Genomic DNA, 15,232 nt, shown 5'->3' with positions numbered 1-15,232 from the left:
TATATAACAGAAGATTTAACTGCTTTCATTAATTCAGCGTGACTAATAAACACACGACAACGACAATATATGGTTTATCTGAGTTCGTCTTATTATAATTTTTATTATAATAAAGCATATAATAATGCAATGCTAATCAACATAGCCTTTATCACGGCTTAGAATACTATGAAATATGTTGCGTGCCTTATTCTGTGTAAGAAGCCACATCATCTCACAGAAGCATTTATTTCAAACACTCGACTGACGTTAAGTGAATTTGGAGTAAAAACATGTTAATAAATGTGGTATTTTCACGTGCTTTTAGATGGAGTGGCATTTACAACACAGAGCTGTAGTTCACTGACAAGATACGCAAACAGCTTTCATAATCACAGAACGATTTCTTCGATTTCATAATCGCGCGATTAAATCGTCTGCGAATATGAATGCGATTTTGCGTAGCTTGTCAGTGAACTACGGCTCTGTGTAGTAAACGCTACTCCATCTGAAAGCACATGCTGGAGATTTACTACTAATCACAGAACTGGCTTTACTGACAAGATACGCATGACAATCACATTCGATTTATCGTGCAGGCCTACAACAGAGGCAAGAAAAAAATCCCACTAAAGAATCAATGCAAACCATTACTGAATACATGTACAAAAATGAGAGAGATACATACTAAAAAACAAAGAATAAAAAACTACAATATAAAACACAATACATTGTGTAATTTCTTTCTGAGAACGCCAATGCTGGACCGCTCAGACCGCTTAGTTGTGCCACATTGCCACAACTTCAACTGTACAGTATTGCAATTCAATCTATTAATGGCTTACCTACAGTTATCTCTATGTATAAATCTTGCATAGCAAGAGTGCTTCAACACTGAATAAATTACACACATCACTTTTAAATAGCAGCAGAGGTGCTGATGTTTTCTGCTTTAAAAATTGTCACCTGACAAAAAGCACAAGTCATCTGCAAGACTGCTAAAAATGTAAGCACAGCCTATTCTGCTTCTTTCCAAATAATTTAAGGTAAATTAGGTACGTTTCACAGACACTTTGTATGCTTTATCAATAGTTTTTCAGTTAATTTATTGCATAACATCTATAAATACATAAAAAATACATACAAATAAATAAATTAGTACATAAAATAAATATCTTTAAAATTAATAAATATTTATTTTTTTATTTATGTATACCTCAGCTATAAAAAAATTAAAGATATGTAACTGTGTCTATTTTCTGACCAAAAATAACTCTACTATGACAGCAAACCTCTGAAATCTTAATCATGAAAATGTTTGTCTTCTAACATTATCAAAATTTTTCCTGTAATTACCAAAACACACCTCAACTACTAGCAAAACCTAAAATATTTAAAAACTATGACTCAGTAGTGCCAACTATTCAGACATCTCAGTGGCCACTTCTAGCCTAAACTTGAATTTATTGAGGACTGTCTCTGCCAGTTCTAGTCTCAACTAGCTGCCGATCCTGATGGATGCCACTGGCAGATGAAGCAAGTCTCACAAAGCCAGGGCTTTGGCTCAACAGCATAAGGTCTGGTCCACATTGCAGCTTATTTAGGCCAAAAACGGCCCACTTAGACAGAAAGAGATTCAACTGAAATGTAATACGCCATTTAGTCCATTTCATTTATCTTAAATTCATTAGACCACAGACTAAAAACTAGACTGAAAAAATTAACTGTGGGGCATCACTGCAAACGGTTGTAAAGAAAATGTGTAATCAGAGTAATCATAATTCAGTCAGCCAATCAGACTGAAGCTTGCCAGAATGAGAAAGTAGTATTTTCCAGTTTTGTGTGTAATATGCACTAGACAGTCAGTGAGCAGACTGTGGGCAGTCTGTGGGTGATTGAAACTACTTCTAACCTAAACTAGCTGAACATCCTAAAGGCTGCCTGCCACAGACAGAAAAGGCATCACCATGAACTTACTGAAGCCTGCCACAGCCAGGATAAGCGTCACCACAATGGAGATCCAGGACACCCACAAAGCTTTCTTCCTGTAACTCTGAGCTTCGTGAGGCTTCAGGCGCATGCTGCTCTCCAAGAGATCTATCAAAAGAGTAAATAAAACACTGGTTAAAGGCCATTATACAATTAAATTAAGTGCACTAGGAGAAGAAACAACAGGGGCTGATTATTTACTCACTGGACAGGCATTGAGCCTGAGGAGGGTAGCAATATTAAAGAGCTTTATGTCAGACGCAAAGATGAGCAGAAATGAATCTGCACTGTTAAAGGGGCATTGGCTTTGTTTAATTAGCAGAGCAAAATGGTTTCAACAAGATTTAGATGCCACTAAATTAGGTTTATCATGTATCAAGTCACGGAAGATATGACTTTAAATGCTGTTCGCGAGCAGCCCTGGGAGATCTTTAGCTATTGGAAGATGAAAAAGCGACAAAAGCCTGCTTCCACCTCAGAGTAAAATAACAAAGAAACAAAGAGTCAATTAAACATTAAAATGTATTTGTGATTTTATATATCAGAATGAATTTATATCTTGCTCTTTGACTTCAAATCACATGTCAGTATTGTTCAAAGGTTTGGAATTGGTAAGATTTGTTTGTTTTTGACAAGTATTTTATGCTCAACAAGGCTGCATTTATTTTATCAAAATACGCTAAAATTCAATATATCGCAAAATATCACAACTTTTTTCTGTCATTTGTTTTAAAACGGAGAATTTTCCTGTGAATGCTGAATCCTGAATTTTCAGCAGCCATTACTTCTGTCTTTGGTGTCACATGATCCTTCAGAAATCATTCTAATATGCTAATTTGCAGATCAAGAGACATTTATAATTATTATCTATGCTGAAAACAGTTGTGCTGCTTAATATTTTTGTGGAAACCATGACATTTTATTTTCCAGATTCTTTGATAAATAGGAAGTTCAAAAGAACAGCCTTTTTGAAACAGAAACCTTTTGTAATATTATAAATGTCTTTAACTGTCACTTTTGATCAATTTACCACATCTTTGCTGAATAAATGTATTAAATTTTACTGACCCCAAGCTTTTGAATGTGTCATTATTTTAAACTCTGACTCACATTTATCTTTTTATTTTTAAACAGCCTTGACATGCAGTTCCCAAAGTGTAGGAAACTACATCTGTGTCCCTCAACACAGTCTTTATCAAGACATTATTAGAGATAAATTCTACACCACAGGTCACAAATTTAATCCATGAGTGTAATTATGAATAAGACTAAGTGAACAGAATAAGCAGAACCTGTTGACTGTCTATTGTATAGCCTCCAAGCAATGTTCATATTGTGTTGTGTTTGTCAAGGAGGTGAAATTTAAATATGCCTCAGTCATCTGTTCAAAATTAATGGCAGCTATGTCATGGTGACAGTGGGTGGCTGTGTATATCTTCCCCCATGCTCACCAAACTGATCTGTCGGCCTGTGGAAGTCACATGCTGAGGGTTATGAGCACAGAGTCAATAGGTGGTCAGTCAGTGTGATTGTAGGAGCTGAAAAACAGAGCTGGGGAATGTGGCCACTCACATGATTTATTTCATCAGTCAGGATCGCGAGCATGTTTTGCTCTCACACAAATGTAACCCATAAGTTCCAAACTATTTCCTTTCCGAACCAAAAACACACTCCAGTCAAGCTGAACTTTGTTCTTACTGATCTATTAGAAACCTTTACACACAGTGAGTTTGCTCAGTTTGTATTTTCCCATGCAAACTCTAGACTATAAAAGGAGACATAAAATGAGGCACATAAAATGAGCCGCAACTCAACATAAAGGTCTTGCCCCCACTCCGCCTGTCTGCTAATCATGTGGAAGCAGGACATCCACATGACCCAGCATTTCTTCCATGCTTAATAGGGTTTGCATGAAAGAGAGAAACATTCTTCTTAATGGCTCAAAGGACATCGGCTAAAAGATTAGCTTTTTATTCAACTTGTAGGAAAAGCTGTAAGTGGAATTAAGCCATTTTGGCATTAATGATGTAACTTAGAAAAACAGGATATGCTTTTCTTTAAAAACATAGGCATAATTTTTGACAAAAGGGCTGCATGTCCAAATTCAATGAATAAATATGAAGAAACAGTTTTTAAGCCATATTATTTTAATAATAAATTGTGACCCCATTTGTATATCATTGAGATTAAGTAGAAAAAATACAAAATTTGAATTTTTTCTTAAAACATATAAGACAGGAGTGCCAATAATTGTGACTGCCAACTGGCTATGGCAGCCTAAAGTTTATACTTGCTTTATGTGCCAAGAATTTACTAAAGGCTGCCAATGCAATTCTATCCTAAACTAGCTGTCCATCCTGATGGCTGCCACTGCTGGTTTAAGTAACTGCAAGTCTTGAGCAGACAGACCTTAACTGAAGTGTATACATGATACCAAAATAGTAGACTACCATACATTTTCAAAAAAAGAAATAAATAATCCAAGTGCTGAGACTATAAACAACAGACTGCTACTTTTAACTAAAACTCCTGTTTTTGCTTCTTTGTTAATTTGTCTTTTTCTTAGGCTTCTTAGTCTCATTCTAATGCCCCCACAATTTCACCAGCAAAGAATTGAAGGGTCTTATGAATTATTCAGCGGCTCAAACAGATTGCACAGGGGGGTGCTACAGCATATAGCCACACTCAGATCCTGCAGGTGCAGAGACTAATGCTGCTTCAAGAGCAGAAGTGCTGATATGAGATCAGGTGCACCTCTGAACAGCTCCACTGGAGGTGCGAGTCAGTGTAGATTCAGTTTGAGGAGTAGCAGTTTCCAGTCTTTTACGGCAAAGACGTAACCATCATAGATGGCCAGATCATAAACTACAACATTTGTTCCCTCCAAATGGTTAGAGTTTTGTCAACATGCAAGTTAACAAAAGTTTAAAGGGTTAGTTCACACAAAAATGAAAATTAGCCTGTGTTTTACTCACCCTCGAGGTATCCTAGGTGTATATGGCTTTCTTCTTTCAGACGAATCCAATTGGAGTTATATAAAAAAATTGTTCTGGCTATTCCAAGCTCTATCACTGCAGTGGGCGGGTGTTCCTGTTCATCAGTCCAGAAGACATCAAATAAAGCGCGTGCATCCATAATAAAACATGCCTCATATGGCTCTGGGGCATGAATAAAGGCCTCCTGTAGCGAATCCATGCGTTTTTGTAAGAAAAATATCCATATGTCAAACATAATAAACACTTTTCTTTCACTTCCTCTCTGTATCTGTATCTGTCGTATGCGGAAGCCGTTCCGGCGGATGATGTAGGACATATGCGTTGTGCGCGCGCCTCTGAGATATGCTAGTCTCGCAAGTTTGTTTACAGGAGCAAAGGAAGCAAAGATTCCGTAGCAAAGGAAAACCAGTCTCCTCTTGGCTTATATCGAAATCCTCCGACATTTTTCTTTACAAATACTCGTTCTGTGCTTCTAATTCATGACCGGCGTTTTGTTTTGTTCTCTCTCCACATTCGTCACTAATCACGCAACATCGACGTCTTACGTCATCCGCCGGAAAGGCTTTCGCGTACCACACTTAGATGAAGTGAGAGAGAAGTGTTCATTATGTTTGAAATATGGATATTTTTCTTTCAAAAACGCATGGATTCGCTACAGGAGGCCTTTATGTACCCTCCGGAGCCGTGTGAGGCATGTTTTATTATGGATGCACATGCTTTATTTGACGTCTTCTGGACTGATGAACACAAACACCTGCCCACTGCAATGATAACGCTTGGAATAGCCAGGACAATTTTTTTATATAACTCCGATTGGATTCGTCTGAAAGAAGAAAGTCATATACACCTTTGGATGCCTCGAGGGTGAGTAAAACACAGGCTCATTTTAATTTCTGGGTGAACTAACCCTTTAAGAATGCATAAGTAAAAAAAAAAATATATATATATATATATATATATATTAGCAATAAAAAAAAACATTTTGTACAAAATTCAGAGATTTGATTAAAACACACACTCAGATACAATTTTCATTCACTTGAATCTTGACTACAACTCATTTTAAACGACTAATTTCTAACCACTTTAATGTCAACACAAACACAATAAACAAAGGTATGAGAACATCAAATAAACAACTTCTTATAAAGATTAATATGTATATACTAATTAGTTACACAGAAATTAATAAGTTAAATTTTGTTGTAAGGATTGTCCAATGAATACTGGAGAAAATCGTGACGTAATACAAGCATGCCAAGACACGTCACTGCTGACAACAACGTTGATTTATATAGTAACATAGTTTATGATAATAACATAACAAACGAAATATAGCCTATGCGATGCATTCGAATATCCACAAAGCACTTTTTTCCAAACATGACACTTATGGAGCCGCTTGTGGTGAAGTATCAAACAGACTCAATGCGACACACAGAGCGCGACGTGACGGACCTGAATGAAACAAATCAAGCTGCTCCTTTGAATCAGACAGAACAATATTTTATAGCCTATAGCCTAATAAACAATGCCCATCTATTAACTTACAAGCTAAACGTATTTTGTTATACTCCTAAACATCTGCAACCCAAGAAAGGATGTTTAGTCTCTCTCTGGTCTGTTTCTTAACTTAAACTGCGAGGGGTTTGTGCTCACCTGAATTATTAATACCTTCAAGAGCGCCTGCGTGCTCCACTGGACTGCAACCTTCTCCAGCCTTTCAGTTTTATTCACATCACATCCCAGATAAATTACTTTAAAGAATCTCATTGTGTTTTAAATGCATTTCTGAAACAACTCCAGAAAAGTACAGCTCGATCTGTTGTATGTTATCTGAGGTGTGTTTACCTTGGCCCTCAACGCTATCTGTGATTTTCATCTCCTGGTCCCGGTCCATGTTGAAAGGATCGCCCTGGCTCCCACTTTTGGGTAGGTTCGGATCCTGGGCAGCGGCGCATTGTCCGTTTCGCACAACCGACGGGTCCACAATAGTCGGATTGGGAACAGGGCATGGATCAGAAGTCGTACTGTCTGTCATGTTTGTTTGCTTTCTCTAATCAGATGAAGCCCTCAATATATGATCTCACGTCGAAGTGCGACGCGCAGCCATCCAGTGGCAGCATTAAGGGTAGCGGAGCAGAGATGCGGAGATAAACGCAATCTGCCCAGCATCAGCAACGGACCCCCACCCTCCCACCGAGAACAACTCCAATCCGAGCGCAAGAACTGCAGCCACCCAACTGTAATTTGACGTGGATGTTGTATCGCTGTCTGCTTTCAACATATCTTAGACTTTTGCACATCATCTGATCGAGGCGACAGTTGTAGCCTAGGCTAGCCTAACTGTGACTTGAGAAACGATCTTGTCAGGTGCCATTGATAGCCTACCTGCCACAAATAGCCTAGCTGTCTCCAACCTTCAGTCAGATCATGATAAACTTTATAATATTATGATTGTTTTGCTTCCAAATACGTTTTATTCTATTTATTCAAGTCTTAAATAGGCTAGCAGCAATAACACCCCATATGTTTTAAATACAAAGTGTGATTCAATCTGATATCTATAACACAATTGTGATATTGATATAAATAAGCAGCTTCACACGTTTATATTTTTAGTAATGTTTCAGGGGGGGAAATCCAGGTAAGGTGCGTTCACCGTTGTTCCACATTTCCTTCGCCCGCAATGGGTTCGAGTTGGTCAGACCAGTTGACCAACAGAAAGCTGCTTGGTTTGAAAGTGAATTCTGTGTGAAGGGTCATACAGTCAGTGGACCTTTTTTGCCCGAAATTGTGGAGGAAACGTGGCCGCGCATATTGGCTATATTCATTCACAGCGAACGAAAATACCTCCTAAAGAATCCAAAGCGCCAAGCTTTGCATGTAATCAAGCAACGGACAGGATTTAAATCAAGTGGAACGGAGCGACAGTAACTTTTCCCCTCCCTGCTCAAACCTTATGTAAGGCTCATGATCCAGTCCGGGATTTCCATTTCCTCGTTAGTGAAAGAAACCCGCTCCGAGCGATGAACAGGGTTCGAGGAGGGACAACTGATGGTTTTTGTGGTTCCATTATCGCTCTCTGGTGAGATAAACCCGCTCCCAACTGCAGGCAAAAGTCACACACAACTTCGCTTCCATTCCCGATAGAAAACAACAAATCCAAACAAAAGGTCTCCGTGAACACTATGCGAATTCCACCTCTGCTTCCATAGGTAGCCTATTTCGTACAAATTTAGAAATGAACCGCTCGTTTTAAAGTGTTCTACTGATAGCATATTTGTTATGAAATCCGCTTCGAACATTACAATACACATTATAACTTTACTTAACTTTACAATAAGTAGGCTAAATCCACTTCACCAGCTTATTACTTTTCAAGAGTGATGATAGAGCTACCGCAAACAAAAGTTACTAACTTAACTTACGATAGACTTACAAATAGAATCAATAACAACAGCTAAGTCCCTCTAGAGTAGATTATTTTTGATAACAAGCAAAATATGTTTGCTGCATAAATCAGACGGACTTATTGAAATTGCAAATTCATTCTCTGCCAGCAGGAGGTGCTTTAAAGCGGGAGAAACAGAGATTTCCCCGGTAACGTCTGTACACAAAGCAGCGCTCCACTTTATCAGGCATATAACATGTAAGATGAAATGAAAATGACATCGAAAATGTTCTAAATACAGTCTTCCTTCAGAGGTACAGTGATATAAAAATAAAACACCCGCGCCTCGTTTTAATTTTTAAACGTGCAGTAGGTGCTCATGTTTATTCAACTATAAGCCTTTTGGAAAATCAGTCAGTTTTGATATTGTGGCGGGTCGCCACAAATAAATAAATGTATAGGAAACACATCACACAGGACAACAACCTGAGCCCAACTTCATTACTCAGCACTTTAACTGCGTTTGTAGCCAGCGCCGCCAGACCCAGAAACAATCACAGACCCAGAAACAATCACAGACCGAGAAACAATCACAGACCGGGAAACAATCACAGACCCGGAAACAATCACAGACCGGGAAACAATCACAGACCCGGAAACAATCACAGACCGGGAAACAATCTTTTAATTTTTAAACGTGCAGTAGGTGCTCATGTTTATTCAACTATAAGCCTTTTGGAAAATCAGTCAGTTTTGATATTGTGGCGGGTCGCCACAAATAAATAAATGTATAGGAAACACATCACACAGGACAACAACCTGAGTCCAACTTCATTACTCAGCACTTTAACTGCGTTTGTAGCCAGCGCCGCCAGACCCAGAAACAATCACAGACCCAGAAACAATCACAGACCCGGAAACAATCACAGACCGGGAAACAATCACAGACCCGGAAACAATCACAGCCCGGGAAACAATCACAGACCCGGAAACAATCACAGTCCGGGAAACAATCACAGACTCGGAAACAATCACAGACCGGGAAACAATCACAGACCGGGAAACAATCACAGACCCGGAAACAATCACAGACCCGGAAACAATAACAGACCCAGAAACAATAACAGACCCAGAAACAATCACAGACCGGAAGTTAACTTCAGCGATTTTGCCATAATTTTGTCGTGTGTTATCACGTGATCCTGGTGAGGTTTTTTTTGTTTGTTTTTTGAATGAGAATCGAACCTGTTTAAACCCAATTAATGATGCCTCTTCTCTTTTTTTCCAAAGGAGAATGCAGTAGCCTACTTAGATTAAATACATTTTAACTAAAGACACAGTTTTCTTAAAAGTAGAATTTTGCTGTTACGTTATCAAATTTAAATAGTCACATATCAGCTATGATTTTTTGTTCATATATTTTAAACATTATTCGATATCATTCGCATATGTGGCAATCAATAAAACTGAACAAACTGTCAACAATGAAAATGTTTCCTGCCTGTAGCGTCTGGTAAACCGCTAGAGGACACTGTTGTGAAGGATGTAAAGTAAATAGATAAGGAAGGGCTGATAATTCCTGAATTCATTGAAATACTCCTGAAAGTAATCGCAGACAGCAGTCTCTCCTTATGAATTTTTAAACCTTATTTTTGTGTTTATTCATTTTTAACCATTGGTATTGCATGTAAAAGCCTGCCATATATTTCATAAGTTACAAAGACATTAATTTGTTCAGACAATAAGTTTGAATTCTTGCAGACAAGCTAATACTGGTTGGTGTGTCTCTTCTCAGGGGTTTTCATTGGAAGACAGGACAGGGGTGGGAATGTTTGTCTTCTGTTTCACACTGCTGAACATTCACAACTGCACGAGGGGTGAAGATTCCGTTTACAAGGTTGTCAAATCTTCAGGCCTATGATTTGAGCTCTCAATATCAGCAGAATGAAGATTGATATTCATAATCATATTTTACCAAAGGAATGGCCTGACCTGAAACAGGTAGGCTGCTTAAGGAGGGAAAGTTATCTTTAAATAATGTGCTATCATAGGTTAACCAAGATTACCTTGCTCATAAGATATTTTTCAACAGTTTTTCATTATTTAACATTTCCTTGCTTCTTCAGACAGGCTTCTAAATTGCCCTGCTGGATTTTAATATGTTTTGGTCAGCTGTACATCCGTTCTGTTTTCCCCCAGCATTTAATATACAGAAAATGTCTACATATTAAGAAAAATCTGCTTGTCCAATTTTAGATGATCAGATATTGATGTTAATTGCTAAACCAAAAATGGTCTTTTAAATGCTGAAAGTGTTAAACAAGACTACTACTACCGCTTTACTCTTAAAATGTATGCATCTGTTAAACATTAATGAAAGGGTTTGATCACTAACCCTGACCTTTATTGCTTGTTTATCTGAGCGAGCTGAGGACGACTCTATTAATCATTTCTCATGTCTTAACATGCAAATTAAAAATATATATATTTTACTTTTAAGTATTTAAACTGTATTTATTTCTATCAAATGTATTTATTTGTCATAGTAAAATGTAAAATTGCATCTTAAAATTCTCTTCATGTTTCACAGAGATATGGATATGGTGGATTCATTCAACTGCACCATCACTGCAAAGTAAGTTTAACATTGCAAATATCTGCACTGGAACATGATAAATGTTCTTCTAATACACCCTTTACACACCTGATCATTGCTCATGGAGAAAATCAGCTCAATCTGCAGTTTAGTGTGATGATGGTAGAAGAACACCAGCTGGACATAAAGGGTTCTGCATGCTTGGCCATAGATCCAGCTGGCTTGATCTCTTGCGAGCTCTTCCAGAGAGAAAGTGTGAGTGTGTGAGAGTATGTTACGACCCCCATGAGGAATGAGTGGGCAGCAGAGACAGATCTGATCCTCCACTCAGAGCAGGAGGATGTTAAAGCATCTGCCAACTTTTTTATACCTGCAGGCCTTTAGAGTAATTGGATTGTTCTGTACTGCGCTTCAGCTGGTGTCTCAGGTGGTTTCTGGTCTACTCGGATGCTCAGTTTATTCTGTTCTTCGGTGCAGTCGGAAGAACTCTAAAACAGAAACACTGAATAAACATAAGAATAATGCACAGAACTGCTCATTAAAACATTTGATGTGAGTCACTGTAGCAGCCCAGTTTTTTGCAGTAATTCCTCTTCAGGCTCCACTGCTTTTCTTTTCAAACCAAATGAGCAAGACTTCCTAGAAAGCACGCATTCTTGAGAATATGGGCAGGATAGGAGTGCTTTTGTGTGTGGAAAAAGAGGACAGCAGGCCTTCCCTGCACTCCCTGTCTGAGCAGCTGTAGAGCTCCACATGGGGTTTAGCTTCAGTAAAATGTCAGACTAAAACCAGTTCACCATGAGCACAACAATACCGCTGGTGCATATATAAACACACCCACATATAGACTTTGATAAATCTTACCATTTTGGCTGTGTCTTAAAAACATAATGTACTTTGTAATAAATGAACAACAATATAGACTGAATAACTGCAATAATGATAATTGTAGCAAACATTTTCATCATAATTTACCACTCTGAAATTAAACTAATATTCTCTGCACTGCAGATGAACATTGACTGCTGATGTAAAATGCGCTTGTCATGCTAAAAACTTTGCATCTCCTTCCACTGCATTGAATAACTGTATGTATTTGACCTTTCTCCACACTGCCACCAAGTGGCTGAAAATACAAAGTGTCATGTGGATATGTGGAAATCAGTGAATATAGGCACAGAAATGTCAGATTTGGCTCATTTTTCCCTTTTGAAAAAACAGCATGGGTTTGTGTGTACCAGGGAGAAGCTAAAATGATGAAGGATGGAAAATTGTTTAGAGTGATCCAGGAAAACTGCTGGGATGCAGAGGTTCGGATTCGAGATATGGACAAGCATGGTAAAGACACTAAAGCAGTGGTTATTTCTCAATAAAATTTTGTGTGTGTTTTTTTAGGTGTTTTTTATCAAATAAATAAATAAGTTTTATATCTAAAATACTTATCTACATTTACATTATCTTCAGACCAGTTCAACTTTAGTTCATTGTTATATTTATTACAGAGATTTGTTTTCTTTTTTTAGGAGTGACAGTACAGGCCCTTTCCACTGTGCCCGTGATGTTCAGCTACTGGGTAAGACGCAACATGAAAATTAACATGAGAATTTAAGTGACACACTCTGTCATGTCCTTTTAAAATACTAATATGCACCATTTAGGGGTAAATAAGATACACGTAAAAACTTTTTAGCTTTTGTACCTTACAGTGCCACCTCAGTGACAGCTTTCTTCCCTTTTAATACTTTTTCCCTAAATTAGATTATATATTAGATCATATTAGAGATTAAATTCCTCTATAAATAGACATTCATCACTTTTTCTGCTAAATTCTTTTTGATTGTTCTCTGCATTTCTAAAGGCCAAACCCCATGACACACTGGACCTGTGTGGGATAATGAATGATGATCTGGCTGCTACAGTGAAGCGATATCCAAAGCGTTTCGTTGGGCTGGGTACTCTGCCCATGCAGGCCCCAGATCTGGCAGTACAGGAGATGAGACGGTGTGTGAATCAGCTAGGATTTCCTGGAGTGCAAATTGGCTCTCATATAAACACATGGGACCTCAATGCCCCAGAGCTATATCCTGTCTATGCTGTAAGTCCATTTGCTTTTGGTAGCACATGCCACAGCACACTAAAGTATTTGGTCTCTTTTGTGATTGTTTTGTCAAGTAGTCATTCAGTTTTGTCTCAGTTTGTAGGCCATTTTAAAACTAGAAATATTGTTATTTTGCCTCTTACTACAGGCCGCTGAGGAACTCGACTGCTCGATATTTGTGCATCCATGGGACATGAAGACAGATGATAGAATGGCAAAATACTGGCTGCCTTGGTTAGTTGGTGGGTTTGATTGAGTGTCTTGATGTAACGTTAATATATATATATATGTGTGTGTGTGTGTGTATAATAGCAGATTCTGATTAGTAAATTAAAAACAAAATCTGATTACAATCTTTTTTTTATTATTTAGTTTTTTTCATGTTTTTAAATACATTTGTGGTTTTGTGGAAGACTAGTACTGTGCAGTATGTCGTCATTGTTTGGTCCCATGTTTTTTTCTGAAGGTATGCCAGCAGAAACTACAATGGCAATTTGTTCAATGATTTTTGGAGGTGTTTTTGAAAGATTTCCTAAACTTAAGGTCTGCTTTGCTCATGGAGGTAAAAAAAAAAAATATTCATATTATTTTTTAGATAATCAATTTATCAATTATTGGAGAGCAAAGTGATAACCTTGAGCTATAAAGACAGGTTTTTCGCCATTGCTTGTCTTTTGATGTGTTGTCACACTTTGGGTTCCAGGTGGTGCTTTCCCATACACCATCGGCCGAATTGAGCACGGCTTTAAAGTGCGACCTGATCTTTGTGCAACCGACAACAAGATCAACCCACGCAAATACTTAGGATCTTTCTACACTGATTCTCTAGTGCATGACCCACTTTCACTGAAGTTACTCATGGATGTCATAGGAAAGGTAGTTATTTTATTTCTTACATCAACAGCAACACAAAATCTACCTGTACACTCTTAAAAATAAAGGTGCTTCAAAAGGTTCTTCAAGCGATGCCATAGAAGAACCATTTTTGGTTCCACAAAGAACCATTCAGTCAAAGGTTCTTTAAAGAACCATCTCTTTCTTACCTTTTTATAATCTGAAGAACCTTCTTTCGCCCCAAAGAACCTTTTGTCAAACAGAAAGGTTCTTCAGGTGTTAAAGGTTCTTTATGGAACCATTTAGACAAAAAGGTTCTTCTATGGCATCGTGAAGCACCTTTATTTTTAAGAGTGTATAAGAGGCACAATAATATTTAGTTAGCACCTTACATAAGGAGCTATCTAGATGAACTCTTAACTGATGAAATGGCAAAGATTTTCACATCCAGGACCTTTGTATTCTGGAAATAAAAACTGTGCAGCAATATACACCTCTGATTTTAGTTGCTGTTTTAGTTTGCGACTTTATTTTTAATTTAAAAAAATCTGTTTCTTGCAGGATAAAGTGATGTTAGGCACAGATTACCCATTTCCACTGGGGGAACTAGAACCAGGCACATTAATTGAATCCATGGATGAGTTTGATAGTTCACTAAAGGTAAGATAAACAGCTATCTATCTGTCTGTCTCTCTGTCTATCAATCTGTCTGAACACACTAGGTTTCATTTCAAACATCAAATTGCAAATACATTGTACTTGTCATTTTACAGCTTATCTTCTTTGTACTCTTTTGTTTAGGATAAACTGCTTGCTGGGAATGCTCTGGAGTTTTTAGGACTGTCAAGAAAACAGTTTGAGTGACTGATGATCAAATGTACTAATGTGTATCAGAAGAGTGATTATGTTACCAAAGAGCTGGATCATAAGAATTAAACCTTACTTAATGTGTTTTATTTTGTATTGATTTTTATTTTTACATTTTGTGTAAAAAAAACAACAACAACAAATTGTTAAATGGTTGAAAATGGTTAAATGAAAAGTGTATTAAATAAATTATTTTGAACCACAAAGAATAAGTAATATATACACCTAGATATAAAAGGATGATCCACCTTTAAAAATTAGTCTGATGTTTGCTTTAAATAATGAACTCAAAAGGATTTCAGTAAAACATTTATTTTAAGTTATTACTCCACCCGTTTTTGTACACATGTAAGGTCTGCTTTGCTCATGGTTTTTGAACACATGTAACATCCACATTCATACTTCACAACGACGACACTATGAGCAAAAGTAAACTACAGTTCCCAGCAGAACCGCGTCGTGAGACGTACGTCAAGGAC

At 37.6% G+C, this 15,232-nt stretch overlaps 2 protein-coding genes across 3 annotated transcripts in view; one reads left to right on the top strand and one right to left on the bottom strand.

Annotated features, from left to right (window-relative positions):
- LOC107555363 (transmembrane protein 163-like) overlaps positions 1-7,168 on the bottom strand; it is a 33,904-nt gene extending 26,736 nt beyond the window's left edge. The window contains exons 1-2 of the mRNA XM_016238127.1: positions 6,816-7,168; positions 1,957-2,076 (exon numbers count right to left, since the gene is read on the bottom strand). Coding sequence (XP_016093613.1) covers positions 1,957-2,076; positions 6,816-7,005 — 310 coding nt within the window. The 5' untranslated portion in view covers positions 7,006-7,168. The remainder of the gene's footprint in view (positions 1-1,956; positions 2,077-6,815) is intronic.
- A 3,015-nt stretch (positions 7,169-10,183) lies between these two features.
- Positions 10,184-14,866, top strand: LOC107555338 (2-amino-3-carboxymuconate-6-semialdehyde decarboxylase-like). 2 transcript variants are annotated; one of them, XM_016238091.1, is made up of 10 exons: positions 10,184-10,359; positions 10,949-10,993; positions 12,196-12,292; positions 12,478-12,527; positions 12,813-13,049; positions 13,201-13,294; positions 13,519-13,614; positions 13,756-13,928; positions 14,448-14,546; positions 14,688-14,866. In XM_016238091.1, the coding sequence occupies exons 1-10, from the start codon at positions 10,303-10,305 to the stop codon at positions 14,748-14,750; spliced, it is 1,011 nt and encodes a 336-aa protein (XP_016093577.1). In that variant the 5' UTR covers positions 10,184-10,302; the 3' UTR covers positions 14,751-14,866. The 2 variants fall into 2 exon arrangements, with proteins under 2 accessions (XP_016093577.1, XP_016093579.1); XM_016238093.1 differs by having other exon boundaries at positions 10,336-10,359; positions 12,176-12,292.
- The last annotated feature ends 366 nt before the right edge of the window (positions 14,867-15,232 follow it).

The sequence above is a fragment of the Sinocyclocheilus grahami genome, unplaced genomic scaffold, assembly GCF_001515645.1.
Source record: "Sinocyclocheilus grahami isolate Dianchi unplaced genomic scaffold, SAMN03320097.WGS_v1.1 scaffold532.1, whole genome shotgun sequence".
Classification (NCBI taxonomy): domain Eukaryota; kingdom Metazoa; phylum Chordata; class Actinopteri; order Cypriniformes; family Cyprinidae; genus Sinocyclocheilus; species Sinocyclocheilus grahami.
The sequence above is the reverse complement of the archived record's forward strand: the minus strand, read 5'-3'. Positions and strand labels throughout refer to the sequence as shown.